The sequence below is a fragment of the Eucalyptus grandis genome, chromosome 11 (genome assembly GCF_016545825.1).
Source record: "Eucalyptus grandis isolate ANBG69807.140 chromosome 11, ASM1654582v1, whole genome shotgun sequence".
Taxonomy (NCBI): Eukaryota; Viridiplantae; Streptophyta; class Magnoliopsida; order Myrtales; family Myrtaceae; genus Eucalyptus; species Eucalyptus grandis.
The window spans coordinates 33,599,690-33,625,774 of NC_052622.1; the positions used below are offsets into that span (position 1 = coordinate 33,599,690).

Below are 26,085 nucleotides of genomic sequence, written 5' to 3' on the forward strand. Positions count from 1 at the left end.
AGAGACATTTTAAGAAGTTAAAATAGATTTTAGCATAGATTTTAATGTGTGGTCTAATACCTAATTCGATTATAGAAATATTTTTTATTCTACTTAAAGATAGGTTTATCTTTAGTTTTCCCAGTAATTCGACTTGATTGAGAAAATATGTTTCATGTATGGTCGAGATTTCAACATGAAGATAGGGTTAGCTTAAATTTTTAGGGATATGTTAAGCGAAGTCCTAAAACTTGTCCAGAAAATCCAATTGAGTCCTAAAACTTACAAAAAGTTCAATCAAGTCCTAAAACTTGTCAAGTTGGTTCAATTGAGTCCTAAAATTAACACCGTCAAGAAAATTAATGGAAATTGCTGACGTGGCGACGTCATATTTTAAATGATTTTTTTATTTTTCAAATGGCTTTTTAAAATTATTTTTTATTCAAAATCTTTAAAAATTAGATTAAAAACTAAAAAGGAAAATCTAAATTCATTTAAAAAGGAAAATCTAAATTTATTTAAAAAAACAAAAATGTTCAAAAAAAAAGGGCAGGTAGGTGGACTTCGCCGCCGCCGCCGCCCATCGCCGGAGGGGGCCGGCACGATCGTCGGCCCCGGGCGGGTGGCCGGCCCTCGCCCGGGTGAGGCCTCGCCCGGGCGAGCGATGGTCGCCATCCTCGCCCGGGTGAGGCCTCGCCCGGGGCGAGCGATGGTCGCCATCCTCGCCTAGGGCCGAGCGACCGTCGCCATCCTCGCCGGGGCCAAGAGACCATCGCCCGCCCGGGCGAGGCCTCGTCGGCCCTCGCTCGGGGCGGCGAGGGCCGACGAGGCCTCACCCGGGGAGGGCAATGATCGCCGTCCTCGCCCGAGCCGAGCAACCGTCGCCCGCCTAGGCGAGGCCTCGTCGACCCTCGCTTGGGGCGGCGAGCCTCGCCGTGGCGGGCGACGGCCGTTGACCCCGGTGGGGTCGGCGAGGCCGGCCACCCCCGCCCGTGGCGACGCCCGTTGCTCGGCCCCTCCGGCAATGGGTGGCGGTGGCGGCGGAGAAAAGGGCTGATTTAAAAAAATAATAATAATAACTTTTATAACTTTTCTTTTTAATTTTTGGTGAAAATAAGATAAAATGAATAAATTTAATTTTTAGTTTTTAAATCTTTTTTAAAATGAATAAAAAATCATTAAAAAATCCACATATAAAATAAAAAATAATTTAAAATGACACGTCGGCATTTTTAACGGAAAAGGCTAACAATGTTAACTTTATGACTCAATTGAACTAACTTGACAAGTTTTATGACTTGATTGAACTTTTTGTAAGTTTTAAGACCATTGCACTTACAGACAAGTTTTAGGACTTCTCGCCGAACATATCCCAATTTTTTATGTCTACCTCGAGTGCTATTATTGAATTATTCATAGGTTTGTCTTACTTTTCTCAATAATTCGATTTGATCGTGGAAACATGTGTATATATATTACTTATGTTTCAATTCAAAGATAGGAATGAACTTAGATTTCAATCGATGATTTCATATGTCTAATTTGGAATCTGCTTTCCTCTTGTTGAGAACTTTCAGATGATTCGTCATCTAAATGTCCAACTTGGCCAAAGACGGCTTCTCCCTCGCAAAAGCATCCAAATCAAATCGATTCCTGCTTTTCCATCTCCTTACCATCAAGACCATCAAAAGTGCCCACTGACTTCTCATCAGGACTAGTTCCATCAACCCCTAATAAACTTTTCGAGGGATCAATTGCCTTGAATGACTTTTGGTCCAAATTTTGACAATCTCTTAATGCCGTCAAGTGCAGGGTCAATGATATCCAAAAAAATCCCATGACCCAAAAAGCATCTTCGAGCTATTCAGTTCGCTATATAGCATAAATGAAAGAAATTTCTTGTTATGTGTCTATGGCACAATAGACTAGGGGGTCAAAGAAACCCACATTAACCCAAATTGGCCCTAAAATTTAAGGTATTATGGGCCATGCGTTAGTCTTCTTCGAGTCCAGATTTAGCTGGCGTAAGGCTTTTTTGACACCCCTATATATAGAGTAGCTTTGAATAAATTTCTGATTTTGCCCCCTTTAGTTGAACCATTTTATGACATTTAGGGCGTACATGGTTGCACTTTTATTTTTTGTTCATGAACAGATTTTTTGTTTTTTTGTTCCCGGAAACAAAATTGGAACAGAAACAAAAAACAAAAAAAACGTGTTTCTTATTCCTAGAACAATTTTTAAGAACAAATTTTCTCTCACCTTTCTTTTCTTCTCTTTTTCTTTTCTTCTTCTTTATTCTTTGGCTGGTCACCGGCCTCGGCCATAGCCGGCGACCGACCGTCAAGGGCCGGCAAACTTGCCAGAGCATTGCCGGCCCCTGGCGAGGCTCGGCATCACCAGACCACTGCTAGGTTGACGTCGCCTAGCAGTGGCCTGGCGAGGCTGAGCCTCGCCGGTGGTTGAGCAAGCTCTGCCTCATCGGATCTGGGCGAGGACGAGCTCGGCTTTGCCGGGCCACCGCCAGGTGACCGTTGGTTGGGTGAACTCGGGCTCGCCCGGATCCGACAAGGCGAAGCTCGCCCAACCACGGCGAGGCTCGGCCTCCCGGCCGGGCGAGCCTCACCGTGGCTAGGCGAGGCGGCCCTCGTCGGCCGGCGACCGGCCAAAAGAAGAAAAAAAGAAAGAAAAAAAGGAAAAATAAAATAAAGAAATTAAAAGAAATAAAAAAGAACACAAATTTACCAAACATATTTCTATTCTTTTTATTCTCGAACAAGTTTACCAAATGCTTTTTTCCTCGGTTAAAAATTGTTCTCGGAATAGAAATAATTTTTTCTATTTCTATTTCAAACACTTTTTGAACGGAAACACCAACAAACGCGCCTAGATTTGACCCAACCCGTTGGGCGGGTCTGGTCTCATGCCTCCTGTAGGGTTTTGGGTCAGGTAACAAATTCGGCCGACCCAATCCCTCAATATCCCTATAATGGACTAAACGATGTGAAAGAATAGGATTTGGGTGGAAATTTCCAAAACATAGGTCAGCGATGTGGTACCCGTTAATGGAACGGGAAAGAAAATATAATTTCATTTGCAATTTCGAAATTACCCTCCTATTAAGAAGCCAGTCTCAATAAGAGGGAGGGATGATGGAAAGTGCGAAAAGAATGGAGTGTGTTAGCGTATACATTTTAGGTTTAATATCACGAAAAATCTCAAATAAATACAGTTATAATAAATTTATTCCAAACTAATTTTCTAACTATAAAAAATCCCAAACTGATACATTTGTAACAATTTGACCCTAAACTTTTTTTTACCACAAAAAACCCTAAATTAATACGACAAATTGATCCTATATTAACTTCTATCAAATTTTACCTAAATCTACTAACGTGGATGATACATGGTAATGTGTTATGGTAAGGTGGCAAGTCCACATGAAAATTTAGAGAGTTAATGTCACGAAAAATCCCAAATTTGTCACAGATGTATCATTAAATTTGTCACGAGTGTATCGATTTGAGATTTTTCGTGATATTTGCTTCATGGATTGTCATTATGTGTCATCTAGGTCAGCAAATTTAAAGATAAAATTTGACGGAAGTTAATGGATGGTAAATTTGTAACAAATGTACTAGTTTGATTTTTTGGTGACCAACATATTAGTTTGAGATAAAATTATCACCGATGTACTAATCTAGGGTTTTTAAGGTAGTAATCTTATATTTTAATGTAATACAATATACTATTTTTTGGAGTGTGATATGATTGACAATGATTCGATGATGAGGCTCGATTACAATCAATCGTTTTACATTTGAGGAGTCTGTGCATTGGCATCTTTTCTCTCTCCCTCCGCTTTACATCTGAAGCTCTCTCTCCTCTCTGCAACCCCGCCCTCTCCTCTCTCTCTCTCAAATCGGTCCACAGAAGAGAAGAGCAAACCAAAGCGAAACGAACAAAAATGGCAAGCGTAGATTTCCTCACCTTCTTAGCCATGATCATCATCTAGCTGGGGTTCGCCATGATGAACATTACCTCGAAGCTAGCGATGGTTAGCGGGATGAGCCCATTTGTGCTCATCACCTATTGTGAGATGTTTGCCCACCGTTGCCACCACCCCTCTTGCTCTTCTCCAAGAGAGGTAACTCCCCACAGCTTTAACAAGCGAACATGAAGTAAATATTGATATAATTCGAAAAAACAAGGAGCAAGCCCCGACCATAAAAAAAAAAATAAGAAAAAAATGCGTATTTTTGATATTTATCGGATTACACAGAGGATTCACAAATAAAAGCGCTAAGACTACAACCAATCCATAAATTGTTAACCTTCCATAAAAGCCAGAATAAGCAATAAAGTACCTCATATTTTTTCCTTTGCCTTAGGCTATCTTGCAATACCTCCTACAGCTTGGCCCGCAGCAGTATCTTGACCAACTCCAGGTCCAATAGAAGCAAGCTCGATAGCTAACCCAGCAGCAATAACGGAAGCGGTAGAAATCAGTGGATTGCAGTACCTTGACCAACTCCAAGTCCAATAGAAGCAAGCTCGACAGCTAACCCAGCAGCAATAACGAAAGCGGAAAAAATCAGTGGATTCATGATAAGTTCCTCACAAATATATATATAGTTAATGATACATTCATCCAATGTAAGTGATCTTTTCTTTCCAACCAAAAATCTTAGTTGTATCACAAATGAAGAAAAATTAGTCTTGGATAAATTACTCAAACCCATCTTATTTTTTAAATCTGCGAAATAGTGACCATAGATACTTTATTCTATGGATAAAGGATCTAATTAATAGAGAAAGCACCGTAAAGATCAATTAGTGAGGATAAGTATTTCCAAAGTGGGGATAAGTATTTCCAAATATCTTTACAGGACTCTGAATGGCTAATCTGATTGAGCAAATGGTTAGCCCTAGGCTTGAAGTGTATGGCTAACCCAATTACGAAAGTTTCGTAGCTGTCCATGAAAATCGTGCCAGTTTTATCCAACCCCGTCGTAAGCATATTCTAAAGCCGACCTCCGTTCCTTCAAAGGGAAATGTGCATATGCACCAACCAACAAAATATTTTCTTTGTGTGGCGGTAAAAAAAAAAATATGCTTTTTTGGAGAGAGATGTTATTTCACATCTTCTAATCAATTCAGAGATCATTTTGATTCCATTAGTAATAAGGATTTGGAATATCACACATTGATCAAATCAAGTTTGACAACGGGTTTTCCAACAAGCCTTACAAGGAGCTCTAGGAACTCTGAATAGTTGTTTGAACGCAATAATTTTTCTATGGACTTCCGGAAATCTGTTTCATGTAGCTTGGCAAGGAAATTTTGAGGCATGGGTACAGGATCCCTTACATGTACCCATCATATTTTTTAAATCTGTGAAATAGTGACCAAGTGACCCGGCCTATATGTGCATTATACGTCCCACACACATGCAATATACGTGCCATATGAAATAGAAGTTTGGGCATTGTTTGGGTTCGTCATCCTCTTCAACTTTGGGTTTTCGGTGGCTCTTGCTCTTCTCAATTGTAAGTGCCTTTTGCTTTCTTCTTATTGAAGTTTTTGTCAACAAGAGCTTGCCTACTCAAGCTTCATGTGATAATGTAGCATTTGGCAAATTCCAAACAATAAAATTAGGGCAATGACGACGTTAATAGCACGGGAGTATCAATTTAGATGCAATTTCAAGGCTCGAGTCTAAAAATGGATTGGGTATAAAGCCTTAGTAATGGTTTCTTTTCATCTTCTATCATTTAGCAGTAGTTAAGACATCAAAGGGGTGAACAAAAGGCTTGTCCATTAAGGCTGCGTTTGCTCGATCGGATAAAAGCTTGGATAGGATATGTTTTATCCTATCCCATTTTTGGTAGTCGGCTAGGATAGGATAAGGTTGGATATAGAGGGGATATAGCCCGGATAAAAATCCTAGGAGGAGGGGTGGGATAGATCCGGATAGAATTTCTCTTGTCGATCTATTATTAAAAAAACCCTATGCTCTCCTTTTCCTTCTCCTGTGGTACTGATAGACTCTATGGTTCCTTATTGTAACACAATGGGAGTTACTCACAGTGGGTATAAGGAAAACAAATCCTCATCAACAAATGATTTGCAATGGTCCAATTCTAACAAGTCAATATTCTTTCAAGGCAACATTCTTAATTGACTCATCTCATATTAGCATACGCAATATCATTTTTTGATTCTTTATGCATTTCACATATAATGCATAATCATGGATTGATTTTGTGCGATTTTGTGAGAATCTGTTGACTTAAAAAAATATTTCATTTCGGATGATTTTGCTATAATCTAATATGTTAGTTTGTACTTTCCTAATTTGTTTCCAAGAATATAATTGTTCATGAAAATGTCCGAGTTTAAATCCGTAGTTCACCAAACAGTGGATAGGATATGGAAAAATTCATGGATTTTTTATCATATCCTATTTGGTCCTATCCTGTCTAGAAATTCGGATGACCAAACACAGCCTGAGATTCGGATGACCAAACACAGCCTGAGGATTCATGTCACTTCTTTGTCTATCTTTTTTGTTAGGGCAATCATCCGAGTATACAAAAAAAAAATCATCCGAGTATACACCTACTCAGCCCAAGACGGCCATTGCCACCAATAAGAAAAAAGGAACGATACTCCCACTTGAGCAGCACTCAATTACTTTCAATGAGGTAATTTATTCTGTTGATATGCCACAAGTAACTGTGTTAAGTTATGCAAAGTTTGAAGATAATTCTTTATCGATATATAATCATAGTGGATCTGTTAAAGTTCAAATGTTCATCCAAAGTATAACTAAGAGTTTGTTGTCAACTTGGCAGAAAATGAACAATCAAGGTGTTCACAAGGATAAATTGGTGTTCTTGAAAGGCGTAAGTGATGTTTGAAGATAATTTTTCAAGGTTGTGGGCCGATTTTGTAACCATTGAATGGTACAAGTCCGTGTACATGGTCAATTACATGAACACAAGACCTCATATCACATTACTGGTTTTGTTCCACATCATTGCATGTTCTATCATAGGATAAGTTTTCTCTTGAATTGATACTTGTTTGGAATTAGATATGGCTACATATTATTCAAATTAAAGTCACTATATGCCAATATCTGTCCTGATACATCAAAATCATGCTCATGAATCGAAAGTTCCTCTGAAAATTATAGAGCATTCATAAAGTAGGTCTTCTATTTCATCAGTTTGAAAAATTCCATGCCCACAATTGCGTGTGCACTAAGCAATCTACTCCCGGCCATGACGTTTCTCTTATCATTTGAATGTTGTATTTAGAAGTAATGGTCAATAGGTAATTGGTTTTAAACAGTCCGTTCACTCACATTTTCCTTGATTTGTCTGCAGGCAAGAATCGCTTGTAATCAATTCCAATGCGGGAAAGTCAAAAGTGATTAGGACACTCGTTTGTGTGGGCAGAGCAATGGAATCAGTCACTCGGGGATTAATTGGATGTATGCTATGAAAACAATGACCCAACACTTCACCGTCAACCGCAACATCTTGCCGAGACTTGTCTTTCTCTTGGCTTCTGAAAGGACCTAACGATGCACTAAAAGTTGAGAATGGAGGGGAAACAACAAGTGAAATATGTGGCAAGAATTTGAAATAGTAATGAGTAATACCGCTTATACGTGTAATATGCGTGCCACATGCATGCCATATACATATGATATAATTGATCGATGATTCCACGATGTATTATTATGGTCAACTTGTTGGAAGCCTGATTATGATCAATCACACAACTTAGTATATTATCATTAAAGTGATACTAAGTATTAATATAACAAAAAGAGCTATGATTTTTTTTTTTCCTTTTCTTTCTTCCTTTTTTCCACTTGTGTCTGGTGCAAGGCTCTAGAGAAGGAGGAAGAAAAAAAAAGGAAAGGAAAACTAGAAATATAAATAAATAAATAAATAAAATAAAATATTATTAAAAATTATACATATCAACGTTCGGGCAAAATTAATTAAATGGAGTGAATTGACATAATTGTAAAATATTTATGACTAAATTGATAGAAAATAAAAGGTTTAAAACTCAATTAGTACAATTATAATAAGTTTATAAATTTTTGGTAAATTTTTCCTTCCTCCCCTTTACATCAAAGCTTCTCTCTCGCATGTCTCCGCACCCCACTCTCTATGTGGAATCTGTCCAAAGAAGGTCAATATAAAAACTAGGAAGAGGAGAGTGAGAGAAAGCAAAGGAAACAAAGAAAATGGCAAATGTTGATTCGTCCCCTTCTAGTCCATAATAGAACAAAGAAGAGCTATAGCCTTCTGTCACATTAATATCTTCTCTCTCCCTCTGCTTTAGGTTGAAGCTCTTGCATCTCTCCACAACCCCACCCCTGCTCTCTTTAAAATCTGTCCAAAGAAGAAGAGAGAAAACCAAAATAAACAAAGAAAATGGCAAATGTAGATTTCGTCCGATTCTTGGCCATGAACGTTGGTGAAGCTATGTTATGCCGGAATGAACATCACGTCGAAGTTGGCGATGCTGGTGACCCATTCTGCCAAGTCTTCGCCACCCTTCACCACCCCTCTTGCTCTTCTCCGCAAGAGTAACTCCCAACTTCGTCAAGAAAACTCTTATTTTTTATCTTCAATGTGCATGGCTTCTTTTGTCATTGAAAGATAAAATTATTAATCTATACCTAACTCACTATTTATTTAAAGCAATTTTTCTCCTTATGTTGTTGCCCTTGAAGAAAGGGCAGCCCCATGGACCAGCTCATTAAGTTAGTGTGGTGGGAGCTCGAGGATCGGGTTTTGGACGAGTGTCTTACAAAGTGTGGCTCGAGTCATCCACAAATCATGATATGGGTTTGGGCTTTTGTTTTGGGTTAAATATAAATGAGATCTTAATATGTTGGTCTTGATGAAAGCCCAATTTACATTACTCTTACTAATTCTGTTAGAATAATATAAAATTTATTATTGGTGAAGTTGAGCACGTCGGTTGTTGGATGAAATGGCTGTGAACATTAAAGAAGCCTTATAAAGGCTTCAAGATGGCATCGTTTTTTCCTTTAGATTAAGTTATTTTATTGTCTTTAATATTAATGACGCGTGGGTTGTTTTGTCTTCTTTATTAAATGTCGTTGGCATTCCTGTATAAAGGGAAGAAGGTATACGATGTAAATCAAGACGTAAGCAAAAGCAAAGATAGGGGTCTCGAGCTCGTTGGAGCTCATTTTTCTAAAACTCCTCAAAGTAGAAATTGGTAGTGATTTGCAAGATATACGTACAATCTTGAGAAATAGTATAATATACGTGCCACATACGTGTCACATACGTGTGATATAACCAATCAACGATTCCTCAATGTATTGTAATGGTTAACTTTGTTGGAAGCCCGAGAGAATCAATCACATGACTTAGCATACTAATTTTTGGGAGTGCAATATGATCAATGATGAGGCTTGATTTCAATCAATCGTTTGACTTAGTATATATCGATTTTTCATTCTACCGAGCATTAAGAGAACCAAGAAAAGTTGCAAAAGCATCTTTTCTTTTCTCTCCCTCTCCGTCTGCTTTACATTTGAGGGTCTCTCTCTTCTCTGCAACCCCAGCCTCCTCTCTGTGAAATTTGTCCAAAGAAGAGAAGAGAACACCAGAAAGAAAACAAAGAAAATGGCCAGCGTAGATTTCCTCCCCTTCTTAGCCATGATTATCGTCCAAGTGGGGTTCGTCAGGATGAACATCACATCGAAGCTGGCGATGGATAGTGGGATGAGCCCGTTTGTGTTTGTCACCTATCGCAAAGAGAGGTTACTCTTAACGGCTTGATCACTAAACTCTTATTTTTTATCTATGATTTCTTTTTGTGATGAAATTAGGAAAAAAATGGGTGGTGGGCCGATGTATAACTAGTGGGCCTTACTGGGCCTATTGAATGATACAAGGCTGTTTACGATCTTGATGGTGAATTAAATAAACACAGCATCCCAAATCACATTACCGATTCTGCTCCACATCAAAACATGTTCTATCACAGGGTAAGTTGTTTGTTGAGTTGATACTTATTTGGAATTAGATGTGATTGTCATATTATTCAAACTAGAAGTCACTCTATGCTAGTATCTGTCCTAATACATTAAAATCATGCTCATGAACTAGAAATTCCTTTAAAAATTTATAGGGCGTTCATGAACCAAATTGATGCACAATCCTAATATAGAATAATCAAACAGGTGGGATTGGCTCTAGGAAGGTTAACATTCAATTTAGATGGATTGATTAAAAAAGAGAATTTAACTACTTAGGAAAGAGGAGAAGAGAAATGATTCGAAAAGTTGAATCTTCTCAATGAATCAAGTTAGATAGAGGGAGATATATTTTATGTAGTTAAATTTCGACTAGAAAAAAGAGTTCAGCGTAGATTTTATTACGTGGTTTTATATCTGACTTTGACCATAATAGTACTTTTTATTCCACTTGAAGATAGGTTCATCTTTAATTTTCCTAGTAAATTGACTTAATCAAGAAAATATGTTTCATGTGTGATTGAGATTTCAACTTGAAGATAGGGTTCAACTTAGATTTCGATCTATGATTCACGTCTACCTTGAGTGTCTTTACTCAATTATAGGTTCATCTTACTTTTTTGCAGTAATTTGACTTGATTGAGGAAATATGTGTATTTCTACATTGGGCTTCATCTTGAAATTAGGATTTGGCTTAGTGTCTAGCTTGATTGAAGGGACGCCTAACCTAGACATCAAACTCAAAGATGGGATTAAACTTAGATTTTGAGAAGACACTCGCTCATTTATAAAATAGTGGTGGACCCAATAATAATCTTTCAACAAATAACTTTCATGAAGCTCACTGTCGGTATAAAAGATAGCTTACATATTCATTGTCGGACGATTGGCATGTGCAAGATTTCAGTTAGAAAATCAACTCTACACACTCACGTGACTTACCGACGGATCGATTATCATGTTTCATTCATAAACTCAACTGCCACATCCATCCCTCTCTTTCGCAACTTACCCTTCCTCTTCTCTTTCAATTTCACATTGCAATTGGATGATGTATTGCAACTAAATTGTGGTACGCCGCGTTCTTGCCCCCGAAAGAAAGAGAGAGAATCAAATTCACGCTTTAGCTTTCATTAAATTCTTTTATTAATAGTACATGTGCAAAGTATAGGAACTTAAATCGACATATAAGTAATACTCAATAAATATTACAAATTTATTTCTTGGATGCATAACGCATGTGCCGTTTTTTAGTTAAGAAGAAAAATTTTACACCATGCTTCATAGTAGTTCAAACAAAAATTGTTTGTGTCGATTATTTTTCAGTCTTAAAAGCTTATATGAACAAAATTGTTTCGGCCGATTAACTAGTAACTTTATAATATGGTTACTAACCTTACCGTAAAATGTCACTTGTTACTAACAAACTGAAAATAGATCTTACTTCCCTTTTATTCCAATGCTATTGACCATCTCAGTTTCTCAAAAATTCATAACAATACAAGAGGACTTTGACCTAATTCTATTCTGAATTTGTGCACCCGTTAGAAGTTCTGAACATAATTAACCGGAAAAACGCACCGTTTAGAGATGGTCCAAGCAGTTCCCTAGGACTGATCGCTTCGTTCAACTGCCCCAACTGCTTAGGCGGATTCTCCGATGCGGATTCGTCTGCAGAAACCCAAAAGGGTCACCGGCTTCTTCTAGGATCTGAGCATGAGAACTGGATCTGAAGCTCACGGCTCTCGATCCCGACGGTGCATTTTCACTCCCCCCATCGCATTGTGCCATCATTCTCATTGAATTTCGCTGTCTGAAGACATGGAACTCCCCCTCTCGCGGTACCAGAACGTATCGCTCGATCAAATTCAGTGCACATGCCGCTTCCCCTTCTCATTCCCAGATCCTGAGCTATCTGGGTATTGTTTCTCGTTCAGTCGGAGAAAGTGGAGGCACCCATTTTCCCGGGTCAAGTGTTCTTCGGCAGAGCAGGAGTTACGTCCACGCCCGAAGCCGAAGCCGTCGAGATTCGATGTCGGTTGGCCCGAGCAAACGGTTTTGGAGGCAGGGACGGGGACCAGAAAGCGTAATCCCGGGATTTGTAGTCAGATAGAGAAGCTGGTCTTGCACAAGAGGTACCCAGAGGCGCTGGAGTTGTTCGAGATTTTGGAGTACGAAGGTCGATTTGAGGTAGGTAGTAGCACGTATGATGCGCTGGTGAGCGCGTGCATTGGGTTGAGATCTGTTAGAGCGGTTAAAAGGGTGTTCAATTACATGGTCAGCACTGGGTTTGAGCCGGAGTCGTATTTGAGGAACAGGGTGCTGCTCATGCACGTGAAATGCGGGATGATGATCGATGCGCGTAAGATGTTTGATGAAATGCCTGAGAGGGACTTCGTGTCCTGGACCACGATGATTGCGGGACTGGTTGATTCGGGGGACTACGTGGAGGCTTTGCAGCTGTTCTTAGCGATGTGGGAGGAGTATTCTGACGGGGAGTCACGATTGTTTGCTACGGTCATTCGTGCATCTGCTGGCCTGGGGCTTGTTTCTGTGGGAAGGCAGTTGCATTCCTGTGCTCTGAAGATGGGTCTCGGCGAGGATATTTTTGTTTCTTGCACATTAATAGATATGTACAGCAAATGTGGGAGCATCGAAGATGCTCAATTTGTTTTCGATGAGATGCCCAAGAAGACAACAGTAGGATGGAATTCAATTATCGCGGGTTATGCACTGCATGGTTACAGTGAAGAAGCCTTGTGTATGTACTACCAGATGCGTGATGCTGGTGTTAAAATGGACCATTTTACCTTTTCCATCATTTTAAGGATCTGTACTAGGTTGGCCTCCATAGCGCATGCTAAGGAAGCTCATGCGGGCTTAATTCGTCACGGATTTGGGCTGGATATAGTTGCAAGCACGACACTTGTGGACTTCTATAGCAAATGGGGAAGAGTGGAAGATGCTAGGCGGGTCTTTGACAGGATGCCTGAAAAGAATGTGATATCTTGGAATGCTTTAATTGCTGGGTATGGCAATCACGGTTGTGGAGAGGAGGCTGTTGAGGTGTTTGAGCTGATGATTCGTGAAGGAATGAAGCCTAACCACGTCACTTTTCTCGCTGTTCTGTCTGCTTGTAGTTATTCAGGACTATCAGAACTAGGTTGGGAGATTTTTCAGTCAATGACAAGGGAGTATAATACAAAACCCCGTCCTATGCACTACACATGCATGATTGAGTTACTAGGTCGGGAGGGGAGTCTAGACGAAGCCTTTGCATTGATAAGAAGCGCTCCTTTCAAGCCAACAGTGAACATGTGGGCTGCTTTGCTCACAGCTTGTAGAGTTCACCAAAATTTCGAGCTTGGGAGATTTGCAGCTGAAAAGCTCTATGGGATGGAGCCCGAGAAGCTGAGTAATTACATCGTGCTTCTGAATATATACAACAGCTCTGGCAAGACGAAAGAAGCAGCCGAAGTTGTACATACTTTGAAAAGGAAGGGCTTGAAAATGCTTCTGGCGTGCACTTGGATTGAGATTAATAAGCAGTCACATGCTTTTCTTTCTGGAGATAAATCTCATGCCCAAACTGAGGAGATTTACCAAAAACTCGAAACCTTGATGCTAGAGATCTCGAAGCGTGGTTATGTACCTGAGGACAAACACATGCTTCCCGATGTCGATGAACGAGAAGCGCAGTTACCATTCTATCACAGCGAGAAACTGGCAATCGCATTCGGTCTGATCAATACTCCAGAGTGGATGCCTCTGCAAATGGTGCAGTCCCATCGAATTTGCAACGACTGCCATAATGCCATTAAGCTCATAACCTTGGCCACGCGGCGCGAGATCGTTTTCAGGGATGCCAGTAGATTTCATCATTTTAAAGATGGCAGTTGCTCTTGTGGGGACTACTGGTGATGGTAAACATTTCAAAGCCCGCAGCGGAATTCACCAATTTTGGGGATGAAGCAAAACCATCGTCATCAACTTCTACCTGAATTTTCAAGCGAATGAGATCGGTCGAGTGATCTCACTTGGAGAGGGGATTGCACGTGTTTGTGGATTGAAGGAGAATCGAGCTGGCTAATTGTTTTCTGACTTTCCCAATTCTTTCTTCCTTGATAATAAATCGCTGAATTTACGTACAGGTTCATCTGCGAATTGTAACCAATATACATAAGCATATGACCAGGTATCTGTGTTCTCGCGAAAGGTCGCGACTTATAACTTGATCCGAACATGAAAGGAAGTGCGCATCTCGAGCGATCTCTCTAGCGTGCATATTTTCAGAGTCTTAAGGAGAAGTCTCATATTTACTACTTCCGAGCAAACTGCAAATATGGCTGTTTAATTTTAGCCATCAGAGTTAAATGATTCTTTTAAGTATTGATTAGAGTTCAACTAAATTCTATATGAAAAGAATCAAGACTTTCATGTCGAATCAACCTTCAAATATTGCTCTGTGTTCTAAGAAGAGGCGAGGTCAAGTTGGTTTTCTACTCAAACTCAATTCAACAAGAGACGGGTTGATTGATTCGAGTTCAATTCAGCTCAATTTTCGCAAGCTTTTGCACTTGCTCGATAATTTGTTTATAAGCTCTAGCTTAGCTCGATGATTAAAAGCTTAATTTCACTTGAAACACAAAGTATGATATAACTAACAATTTGTTTTATTTACGGTGATTGCTAGCTATTCCGACATCATGCAGGTGAATTGCGGCCTGCAATTCTCCTAAAAATCTAATAAATCTACCGTTCAATTATTCGATATAAATTTCGACCATAATCAAATCAAATATCCTTCGTATTTGAGGTCGGCTTAAACAAACGCTCGAGCTATGAGAGCCTGTCTCCAATTCGTAAATAAGGAACCCGGTTTTGAGAAAATGCCGAGGTGATTTATGGGCCGAGTGGACCGCTCAGAATCATCACCCAGAGATTCCGAAAGCTATTCAAAATCGAAGCCTTTCTCGTGATCTGAGGTGAACCGTCCGTTTGGAACCAAAACCGATGGCCAGTTGAACCGGTCTCCGGAACCGGCCCAAAGGTTTGAAGCTGGACCGGGCAAGCCGATCCTTCTTGTTCGTTGAGACTTAGGGCACCCGACAGAGCTTTCTCGTGCCTGAAACTCAGGTCGTGCTTCATGGAGAACCATGCGTTCTGGGACCACTTGCCATTACTGATGAGGGCGAACTCGAAGGATTCGGTCGAATCCATCCTTCAAGCCCTCTGGCGAACTCGCACGACCGGTCTCGACGCGGCCGGTCGCGGCATCATCCGCGACATGCTCCAGCTCCAGAACGACTCCGAGCTCGACCCCGTATTTGCTCCCCCCCTTCTCTCTCTAACCTTCTCTTACTCCGAAGTACACAAGTAGCGCGATTATTGTTATTATCGAGCAGAGTTTGATCGGGACAAAGAGTGTTTTCGTGTCTTGGTTTGGTGATTATTGTCGAGCCGAGTTTTATGACATTGCCCCCATTTCTGGTTGTCAGCTTCTGGTGTGTCTGCGCATGTTGATCCGGAAATGCGTCTACGAGAATACCAGCAAGGAGGATATTCATAAGCTCTTCCCCAGCGAGGTCCTGCCCGAATTGCAGAGACTGCTGACGCTTTTGCTGCAGAAGTTTCAGAGAGAGTGGCGAGAAGACGTGCTCAAGGATCAGGTGAGGGATTCGAACCGCAGGAACGCTGATCGGAACTGCCATTGTTTGACTAACCCATTGCCTAATTCGTTCTCGTTTGTTCAGGCGACGTTGCCTCGGTTGAAAGCGATGACATGGAATATGTCCACATCCAGTACTGAGACTCCAGAGCCGGTTGCTGTTATTAATTTGCGGGTATTCGCAAAATTACGTGATATTTCTGGGAGCGCTTGTCTTGCCTTTGAACTTATGCATCCGACAGTATCTGCATTGATCATATCTGCTTCGTTGTTTTCGTCGTCAGCTTCAAAATGATGTGAAGTTTCGCTATGACGATTCAGAAGTGAAGTTCCAGCTGGATAGAGATACTTTAGATAGTATGCTGAGGTCTATGCATTCTGTAGCAGAGCAATTGTCTGAAACGGTGAGTGGTAAAGTTCTTAGCCACAGTTCTGATTTTTGTTTTGACCGGTGTTTTGTGGTTAATTAATGTCTCTTTATACTTCATCAGGACGATCCATTGAATGGGCAAATACCCCTGGAAAATCCTGTGTAGTTCAGCAAATGCCTCCCTGAGGAAGGTATGAGTGTGTTCAACGTAGGTTGCTTCCCATTTCTGTCTCTTTAGCTAGAAATTTTGATGTCGCTTGTTATTGTGGTGTTCCGTGGAGCATCTTTTATGGAGGCTAGCTTTGTCATGAATTGCTGTCCCTCCAATACCATTGATGCATCATTTGCATTGAACAGTTTGGATATGCAATCTGCTTTGGAGAACTCCATTTTTGCATGTAGGCATTCTATAGAAAGGATTTTAGAGACCCTTGGGTGGAGAATCCCTCATCATAGAGGCTTAGAGAGGCAATCCAAAGGCAACATTTATCCTCTCCGAATCTGTGCCGACACACCTCTCCACATATTCTTACTTGAATTTTAATATATGCTTGAACAACTTTGGTTGAAGTGCCTTAAGAGCCAGGACAAAAACGATGTCTCAATTCAATCAGAGGGTTTTGTTGCGGAGGTTCTTCTTTAGGCCCTTTATGATTCTGCTCTATCCTGTTTTTATATTAATGCAATTGCTATTCTAAAACCAACATGAATATGCATTTCTGAGTTGCCCTGAGGCCTCAACACACTGTTTAACAAACAGAGCCTCAGATGAAGCACCTTTTCATGAGTCACTTTCTGATGATCTTAGAGACATTTCCCTGATGAATATAAGTAAATTATCATTTGGAGCTCATTCTAGACGGATAGTAGCATGTAAAGAATACAGAATTTGTTGAGATCAACGGCGAACTTCCTTTTCCAGCTCATTGTGGAAGGGATCTGAACAAGCAAAGAATAGCTGGACATTGTTTGGCTTGTTCATATGATGTTTCAGCAACATCCCTGTCTTTTCTTACATTAAATATCTTTGAATTTTTGCAGCTTTATTATTGAGAGCGTGACAGGAGAATGTATAAGTTGTTGGGGGATACTTTTAAAGATTCAATTGGTTCGGTTGCTTGATATCTGCTGGACCCCACCACAGGAGAATTTGCTCCACTTTTTAATGGTGATCATCAGAAATGTCCAAGATCAGGACTGCAGAGCCACTTCCCTGTGCGATTTTGCCGCTGCTTAGTGCTTGCTGGACCAAACTGCAGGATTTTGTGCTGGATTCGTGGATGAAGAACGTTAGAAATGCAAAGAGTGGGAGTTAGGATGGCCATTGCGTAGTCTTGTGATCTATGCTGCATCGTTTGTTAATGAAACTAGATTATAAGTTCTCCTAACAGTCAAAATTCTTCTTGCAAGTTGGTCAGTGACAGTGCTTTCTTCATGGATCGGCCAAGTGGTTGTTGTATAGGCATTTAGACTTTGGTGGGGTATTGCTTCATTCTCACTCTCTTGCAGGTTTCGATGCTTTCGTGGGTGGTTTAAACAAGGAACTCTTGCCCAAAAAAATGAAATAAAAAAAGAAAAATGAACTACTTTTTTGGGTGGTTTCTTAAACTTAAATCGTAGACAAGCTCTTTTAGCGTCTGCCAATTGTCCTTGAGAAGAGAGAATACGGTTTCGGTCAGGGAACTGTTATTTACAATCAATGAAATGCAAGCCTTGCGATGTCATCTCTTCAAGCGCCTGATGGGATACCATCTTTTAAAATTCCTCTCGTCGGTGTCCCATAACTTGGCAAGCGTCGTGATGATCGATTGATATTGCCCGGAAGCATGCTTCAGATTTATTTTGTCCAAGGTAAGGAGCTAGATAATTGCAGATCATGGCTATTGGTGGTGAAAGAAATGCCTTTTCGGCGACTTTAATCTGATGAAGAAAGGTCATGCTCTCTATCTTCAAAGAGAGCATTTAGGTTGCTTGATGCTAGATGAGTATATAATATTCAGGACTGACGATTGTCATGTTGTCTCCTGTTCCTTTCGGGTCACTTAAGCTTGGAAACAAGCATTGTTACAAGCCGCAAAACAAGATTGCGGTTTCGATGGTTGTTTGTTAGAGAACATGAGATGCCATTTGTTTATGCAAAGCAGGTTCAGTTTGATTCATACAGAAGAAAAGCGATAGCTTCTGTCATGACCTTGAGATATGTCACTGCGGCCTGCTACCAAAGAGTCAAACGTGCGCTCGTTCTGATTTCGCCTTGCTTGCGCTGATCGTGCAAGTTAAAACTGGGGAGGACTGGAACGTGGCCGGTCAAATCGGTAGTTTTTAGTTTTCCATCGCTTTCTCGGTCGCCAAACGACTCGCTGGGATTGGAATTGTTACCGGGAGTCGAGCCGTCCAAATTCCTCCCGATAGATTTTTCCGTTCTTTTTAACGAGAGGAAGACGGTGGAACGAGTCAATCCACGAAAGGAAAACGACCCGTCTGGCGTTGTCCTCTGTTGTTACATCAGAAACTATGGAGTCCTTCCGAAGAGACGGAACGGAAACAACGAATCTAGAGTCCGTAGAGTTAGGTGAGATGGATGACCTGATATTGATTTTGATTTCTCATCTTACCAAGACGTGGCAACGAGAATTTTACATTAAATCTGACTATTTCTCGTGGTACTTTTTGCTGACAATTCGTGAGATGACCGAGTCGAGGCATAGACACGTTCGCCCCCGAACAGGGTCAACGGATCTGGGCAATTTTGGCAAGATAAAACTATTTATGGGTTAGACCAGGAAAAGAAAAAAGAAAAAAGACTATGGGCGAGGAGGAACGGGTCAAGATCAAATACGAAATTTGAAGACGAGGGTCGAGTATTTGAGAAGTTATTTTGTGAATTGGCATGCCATTTCCCATTGAGAAGCGACAAAATATGAGTAAAAAGAAAAGAAATTCCTCGTCTTTGTTGGGAAATGGGGAAAATTTCAGCAGGTCAAACGAAAGGAGATCGTAGAATTTCGCAGTCAAAGAAGGAGGTCCTCCATGTGGGCCTCCCAAACATCGTTAATAACGAAAAATTTTGCTGCCCGGTTCACACCTAGTTCGCATCTAGTTCACACCTAGGCACTGGCGTGATCGGGGGAACTTATATATATATATATATATATATATATATTAATTAAATGAGGAATACAGAATTCATCCCTATGAAAGTTTATGACAATTCAACTTATATCAAGAAAGCCAATAAAAAATATATTGCTCACTCCGTTTGTTTTGTGAAAAACAAATAATTTAAAAGATATTTTCCCAAAAATAGTCTCTCGTATGATTTGAAATAATTAATCAGTAAAAAATATTTTCGTGGATGATAAATATTTTTCGTTCATTTATTTTTATAAATGACGTAAACGAAAGTATTTTGAATAATTCATTTTCACGAAATAGACGCACCTGGGTCTAATATACATTATCATCCTTATTCAAATTTTTTTATTCTTATTTTGATGTTTTTTTTTTAGATATTGAACTTTTAATTTATTTAATATAATCCCTCGACTTTCCAATGAAATCAAATCAATCATTCAAACCAATTTGCGAGCCTCCTTAATTTCACTTTCGCTATTATATATTGTGTTATAATTTAGAGATCATCAGGGTCGATCTTCTTCGGTTTTATTCCGACCGCGTGGGCCTGAAATCATCTTAACAAAACGCGATGCTCGAACGCGCTCTCCGCCTTCCCCACGGTGGGAACGAGATGTAATCGGCCCATAATCATCGCCGCAATTTTTGGTGTCTCTCTCCTCCTCCTCCTTTTTCCTCGGATTATTGTTTATTCGGTGGCAGCATGTTTTCTGTTTTATTGTATTCCAAGAAACTTTGCGGGAAAACATCTCGTGACCAAAAAACCTCTGACGGTGTCGTGCCTGTCGTGTCGATTCTCCACTGGCGCAGCTCTCGTTTCTCGCTTTATTCTAAAGCGTTACCGGGAGGTACGGATAGGGGTAATTTCGTCATTTCAACAAGTCCTTATCCTATGTACATATTTTGAAATGAAAATAAAAAATAAAAAATGCGAATGGCACTTAGCTCATCGCGGTTATAATTAGTGTTGAGGAAGCTTCGATCGGGCTTTCTCCTGGTTTTGGTTTTTGGGTCACATGCTGTGCAAAAAGCTTACGACATGTCAGCGTCTTAGCTGTAGCCCTTATCAAAGGCTACTGCACAAGTGGGCAAAAGTCGATTGCTAATTTGGGATTTAAATCTCCGATGGAATTTCCGAGGAAAAATGGCTGCTGTTGATTTTGTTAGCTCGATTTTAATTATTTTCCCCCTGAACATTCTATGCAAATTAGTGACTTTTTCTTTTCACTTAATCCCTTTTGTATATTTTCTAGAGATCATTTCACTAGCACGGACGCATGTGTGGTTCGGCGCTCGTGAAACTGACAAGATTATCTCACTTTATGGAAAGTCAATCAGTGCCAAATATTCTTTATGCCATTGAAGAAAAATATATGATTACCATTTTAGTGAGGGATTAAATGTAACGGAAGTTCGAAAACTTGTTATAAAAGTATAATTGAATCGTAAATTAGCAAAAAGTGCCATCAAATCTTAAATTTTGTTAAATTGATGTAATCAAATCATTTCATTAACTTAATCAAACTTGATTGATAACAAATATTTACGTGATTTTTTATTATTTTATATGACGATAACATAATTAAAATGACATCATTCTGTTTTAAATATGATTTTGGGGTGAGAAACCAAGCGGCCAGAGGGGGAATAATTGTTGTCGTGGGGCCCAGGCTAGTGGCAAATTTTAGAAGTCGATCGATATATTTGTAGGTTTTAGAAATTTTAGTACTTTCGGTGTATTTATCCAATTTGATTATTAGAAAATAAAAAGGAAAAGATCACATGTTAATGCGAGACAGTTCAAATTGAGATAAAATTCACTCCCGATGCAAAATTGTCAGAGCTGCTGCAACTTGTACGTTGTAACCCGGGACGAGAAAATCATGGTGCTATTGAATGTCGAATATAATAGATATTGATTTGATAATTAATTAATTAATATACTAATTCGAGGCGGATTTAAATGCTAAAATAATCCGAAAAGTCAATTATAATAATAAGTATTCCGTGCGGTGCACTGACATGGAAAACAAAGACCGCTTACCATACACGTTACTCCAGTTCGCGTCGTGTATGTTCTCTCGCGTCCTGCGGTTTTAGCAGAAGGCCGGCCGGGCACAGTTTGGTAATTTCACGCCCTCCGCCACTCCCCACAACCCTCTCTCTCTCTCTAGATTCACTGTAACACTATCATCTCAGCGTCATCGCCATTGGAATTTCAACTCTCTCTCTCTCTCTTTCTCTCTCTAGAAACCAGTTGATCGGCCTCGGAGATCGCCGGAGTCGTGCTGAAACCGACGCCATGGCCACGACCACGACCACGTCCAGCATCGGCGGCGGCGGCGGCGGCGGCGGCGGCGGGGGTGCGGGAGGGGGAGGCGGCGGCGGCGGGGGTGGGGCCGGGGCGGGAGGAGGGGGAGGCGGAGCGGAGGACCGCGTGATGGCCACCGCGCAGCAGATTCTGAAGAGCCTAAATACTCCCAAGGAAGTCCGCGAGGACATGCTGCTCATCTTCTCCAGCTTCGACAATCGACTCTCCAAGATCACGGACTTGATCCACTCCTCGTCGGCCCTGGAGGACCGCTTCGACACGGCGGAGAAGGTGATCCTCCGCTATGACTCCAATTCCAACTCCCTCCCCTGGGAGGACTCGCCGGAGGAGGCCGGCGAGTACCTGTCCGCGCTCGACGAGATTCTCCAGCTGTGCGAGAACTTGACCGTCGAGGACGACAAGGACTTTGTGGACCGCGCCGATACCGCGATCCAGATCGCCATGTCGCGATTGGAGGAAGAGTTTCGGCACATGCTGATCCGCAACACGGTGCCTCTGGATGCCGATCGTCTCTACGGATCCATCCGTAGGGTTTCGCTTTCCTTCGTTTCGAACGATGGTGTGATCGATGATGAATTCGAGAGTTTCGGCGAGGTTGATAATGATAGCAGCGGTTGTTTTCACGACCGGGGGGCGAGCATAGGTGATGATTTGTCTGTGGACTTGATCAATCCGGATGCCGTGTTGGAATTGAGGGAGATCGCTGATAGGATGATTAGGGCCACGTATGAGAAGGAGTGCTGTCAGGCTTATACTAGCGTGAGACGAGAGGTCTTGGATGAGTGTTTGGTGATCTTAGGAGTTGAGAAGTTAAGTATTGAGGACGTGCAGAAAGTTGAGTGGAAGGATTTGGATGAGAAGATGAAGAAGTGGATACAGGCTGTGAAGATTGCCGTAAGAGTCTTGTTAACTGGCGAAAAGAGGCTTTGTGATCAGGTTTTTAATGGCTCTGATTCCATTAAAGAGATTTGCTTTAATGAGACTGCAAAGTGGTCCATGATGCAACTGTTGAATTTTGGAGAGGCAGTTTCGATCAGCAACAGGTCATCAGAGAAGCTCTTTAGGATTCTTGATATGTATGATGCTCTTGCAGATGTGTTGCCAAATTTGCAGGCAATGGTTACTGATGAGTTTGTGTGTTCGGAGGCCAAAGGTGTATTATCTGGACTAGGAGAGGCTGCAAGGGCCACATTTTCGGAGTTTGAGAAGGCAGTGCAGGGTGAAACCTCGAGGAAACCAATGCAAAATGGGGAGATTCACCCCATAACTCGATATGTGATGAATTATCTTAAGTTACTCGTGGTTTATATTGAAACTCTGGATTCTCTTTTGGAGGGCGATGAGGACGATCTCCGTGGTTTGGAAAAAGTTGATGGGGACAAGCTGCAAACTGAGAGCGTGTCTCCAGTCACGCGGCATTTCCAGTCACTGATTTCCACTCTAGAGTCGAACCTTGAGGAGAAATCAAGACTCTATGAGGACGCTGCCATCCCGTTCATATTCTTGATGAATAATATCTGGTATGTAGTGCAGAAAGTGAAGGATTCTGAGCTTGGGAATCTTTTGGGTGACCATTGGGTTCGGAAGCGCCGTGGGCTGATCCGCCAATATGCCACAAGTTATCTAAGGGCCTCTTGGAGCAAGTCGCTATCTTTCTTGAAGGATGAGGGCATTGGTGGCAGCTCAAATAATGCTTCTAAGGTGGCATTGAAGGATAGGTTTAAGAACTTCAATGCATGCTTTGAGGACATTTACAGGATTCAGACGGCTTGGAAGGTCCCAGATCCTCAGCTCCGGGAAGAGCTCCGCATATCTATATCTGAGAAGGTAATTCCGGCGTATCGATCCTTTGTGGGACGGTTTGGGAGTCAGCTCGAGAGCGGGAGGAATGCTGGGAAGTATATCAAGTATACGCCAGAAGATTTGGAGAACTACTTGCTGGACTTGTTTGAAGGATCGCCGGGTGTGCTGCATCATTTGAGAAGAAAAAGTTCTTAGGAGTATACAGGAGTCATGTAACAGGTGAGAATGCTGCTCTTATAAAGAAGATTAAAGTGGAAAGGTACCCGTCTGTTGTAACATGATGCATTGGATGTTTAATTTTGGTTTTAACATTATAAACAACAGCTTTTGGTTGAGATGTTTCCCTTTTACTTGATGTACATGTATAATAGAACATAGCTCGACACCTTTTGTGTACATTATTATATGAATTCGTACTTAGCATTCAACTAGTCAAGATATCATGGAATTCTTGCTGGATGACAGTTTAGCCCTTTTGGTTTTTCTGATGCTCCAGTTCTGCCTCTCCTTCCCTGTTTCCAATAATATTAATTTCACAGGAGTTGAGGTCTTGATAATTTCATGTTAAAGTTTCTCTGCTATATCTTGTTTATGGTATATTCAATTGAAAGTTAAAATTATTCTGTGCGAGATGGTTTGCTAAGTACCTCTATGTGGAAGCTCCTTTTCCCTTGGTACTGGCTTTGCCATAGAATCCTCTATCCATGTACTGTGATCAATCCTCATCATATTTGTGATCTCTGCTGGTAAATGGAATTTTTTTTCCTCCTCATCTTTCATCTGTATTTGTGACCCCATATTATAGTTAAGAGCCAAAATGTGTTGTAGAGTACTTGAGATCCAGGGAGTCGATATTGCATTTCTGTTTGAGGGGCGGGGGCAGTGTTGTTGAATTTGTAACTTTTGCAGAGCTATTGGAAATAAATTTTGCACAAAGGTGTTAAGAATGGACCCTACTTGGGGGCTGAAGGATCAAGGATAATTTGATCTCAGAATTTAATGGACAACATTAATAGCAAAGATCATTGATCCATGTCCTTATTCTGATAGGAGCAGTTGCATCTGAAGATCCTGCAATCCTTATGACAAGCTCATCGAGATCACTTGAGATTCTATTACTCTGCATTAGCATCGACGTGTTCATGTTACTTCATCTATAGACCAGATAAAATTTGGTAGTTGGAACTTAGAAAGTCCCTTTAACTAATAGGAGTAAAAGACTGGGCTTGATTCAGTAAGGAAAAGATCAGCTTGGAGCTGAATGTATTGCTGGACATATTGGGTATGTCAAGGCCATCAAGTTCAGATGTTGAGAAACTGAACGATAATTAAGAGCATGACACTGCTAGCTGAAGTTGGACTTTCTCAAATTGGTTACGGAGTTGCTTTTTCCCTGTGAGTGATGTCATATTGTTGTCATGGTCCTTAGTAATGGTGCATAATGGTCAAATGCTTTTCCATCCAAGTTGAAATAGTGGCCACTTATATCTTTTTTGATCGTCAATTTTCCTCTCTGTATGTCTTGTTCCGACTTACCTTTGATCTGTTTGGAGATCAATCTTTGTCTCTGTAAATAATCGTTTGGTTGTCATGTCAAATAGCTGGTTGTAAAGAGGAAGTGAAGAGCTTGCTGACTTGTTTCAGTGATCAGTGCATGCATCTACTCTTGAAAACCACTAATTTGGAAAGGAGGGTGCATGTCCTATTTCTTGTACCTATTTCCTCGTCTCTAACCTAGAAAAGAAGAATTTCTCCATTAGTCTTTTGCCCGGTAAAACTATTTAGGAAGTTTGTAAATAGAAAACTAAATGCCTTCATATTGTTCAATTTTTTTCTTTTAAATTCCAAAATATGCATTTGATTTAGGTTAAGTGGAAATTATGGGATAATGTCTGATTTTTCCGATGTCATCAGAAGTAGGTGGTGTTCATACTATATTCAAAAAATCCTAGATTGGATTCTTACATATTTCACAAACTTTGTCGAACTTCATATTCTGTTAGAGCAAAGGAAAAAAAGGCAAGGCTGATGTGTGAAGAGGTTTCTTTTGGTGTCTGTTTGGTGTCTTGATGAATATGAAATCAGCATTACTGTGTTGTCTAATGCTGCCGGTAACTTGGAATTTCATGTTTAAGAGGAGTCCTTGCACATTTTCACATGCAAGTATTATGTATCTTTAATTGAGGCATAGTCACTGATAATGCTGCTGTTAATGGTTAAGGATGTGCTGTAGAGTTGAAACTCTCTGATTTGCATGTTGCTAGTTTTACTCTGCCCTTGGAGATCTATGGAATCAGGAATTTATCGATGTTACGAAATGTACTTCATCATTTGAGAATATCATAATTGAACTGATTAAGCAATAGTGGGGAGTTTCTTTAGCTTAAACTCCTGCTGCTTACGATGGCAGTGGCATTACCACAAGAGTCCCAGACTCCCGGATAATGGTTAATGTTTGGTTTTTCTTGTATGAGATAATACATTAATCCTTGCTAAAGATTATTTCTAGATTTGCTTACATGAAGATCATATTCCTTGTCTTTCTTTTCTTCATTATTGGTTGGTGAAGAAATTCTGCAAAAGTCAACTGTTTTACTGTGCTGCTAATTTATAAAAAGATCCATCAGTTTTGCAATTAAGTTGCCATCTGATTCTGATCTTGTTTTGGGGGTTGCTCACTGGACATGGGTGATTATCCATTAAAGATACACTCTTCTGCAATTTCCTGCCTCTCGATTATTGTCACAGGC

General features: G+C 40.6%; 3 protein-coding genes across 3 annotated transcripts; all 3 read left to right on the plus strand.

Moving 5' to 3' along the window:
• The first annotated feature begins 11,615 nt into the window (after positions 1-11,615).
• LOC104426166 (pentatricopeptide repeat-containing protein At5g50390, chloroplastic) lies at positions 11,616-14,296 on the plus strand. The gene has a single exon (XM_010039122.3). The coding sequence runs from the start codon at positions 11,849-11,851 to the stop codon at positions 13,946-13,948; it is 2,100 nt and encodes a 699-aa protein (XP_010037424.1). The 5' UTR covers positions 11,616-11,848; the 3' UTR covers positions 13,949-14,296.
• An 829-nt stretch (positions 14,297-15,125) lies between these two features.
• LOC104426167 lies at positions 15,126-17,557 on the plus strand. The gene is made up of 6 exons (XM_010039124.3): positions 15,126-15,350; positions 15,526-15,696; positions 15,781-15,870; positions 15,980-16,099; positions 16,187-16,256; positions 17,107-17,557. The coding sequence occupies exons 1-5, from the start codon at positions 15,174-15,176 to the stop codon at positions 16,229-16,231; spliced, it is 603 nt and encodes a 200-aa protein (XP_010037426.1). The 5' UTR covers positions 15,126-15,173; the 3' UTR covers positions 16,232-16,256; positions 17,107-17,557.
• A 3,774-nt stretch (positions 17,558-21,331) lies between these two features.
• LOC104427799 (exocyst complex component EXO70B1) lies at positions 21,332-23,823 on the plus strand. Its single transcript, XM_010040833.3, has one exon. The coding sequence runs from the start codon at positions 21,503-21,505 to the stop codon at positions 23,528-23,530; it is 2,028 nt and encodes a 675-aa protein (XP_010039135.3). The 5' UTR covers positions 21,332-21,502; the 3' UTR covers positions 23,531-23,823.
• Positions 23,824-26,085: the final 2,262 nt, after the last annotated feature.

What these genes read in the sequence shown, in the direction of transcription:
- LOC104427799 (XM_010040833.3), top strand. Translation starts at nt 21,503, where the DNA reads ATGGCCACGACCACGACCACGTCCAGCATCGGCGGCGGCGGCGGCGGC.
- LOC104426167 (XM_010039124.3), top strand. Translation starts at nt 15,174, where the DNA reads ATGGAGAACCATGCGTTCTGGGACCACTTGCCATTACTGATGAGGGCG. An exon ending in TTGCTGTTATTAATTTGCGG is followed by an intron (nt 15,871 to 15,979) that starts GTATTCGCAAAA and finishes TTTCGTCGTCAG; the next exon opens with CTTCAAAATGATGTGAAGTT. An exon ending in CAGAGCAATTGTCTGAAACG is followed by an intron (nt 16,100 to 16,186) that starts GTGAGTGGTAAA and finishes ATACTTCATCAG; the next exon opens with GACGATCCATTGAATGGGCA.
- LOC104426166 (XM_010039122.3), top strand. Translation starts at nt 11,849, where the DNA reads ATGGAACTCCCCCTCTCGCGGTACCAGAACGTATCGCTCGATCAAATT.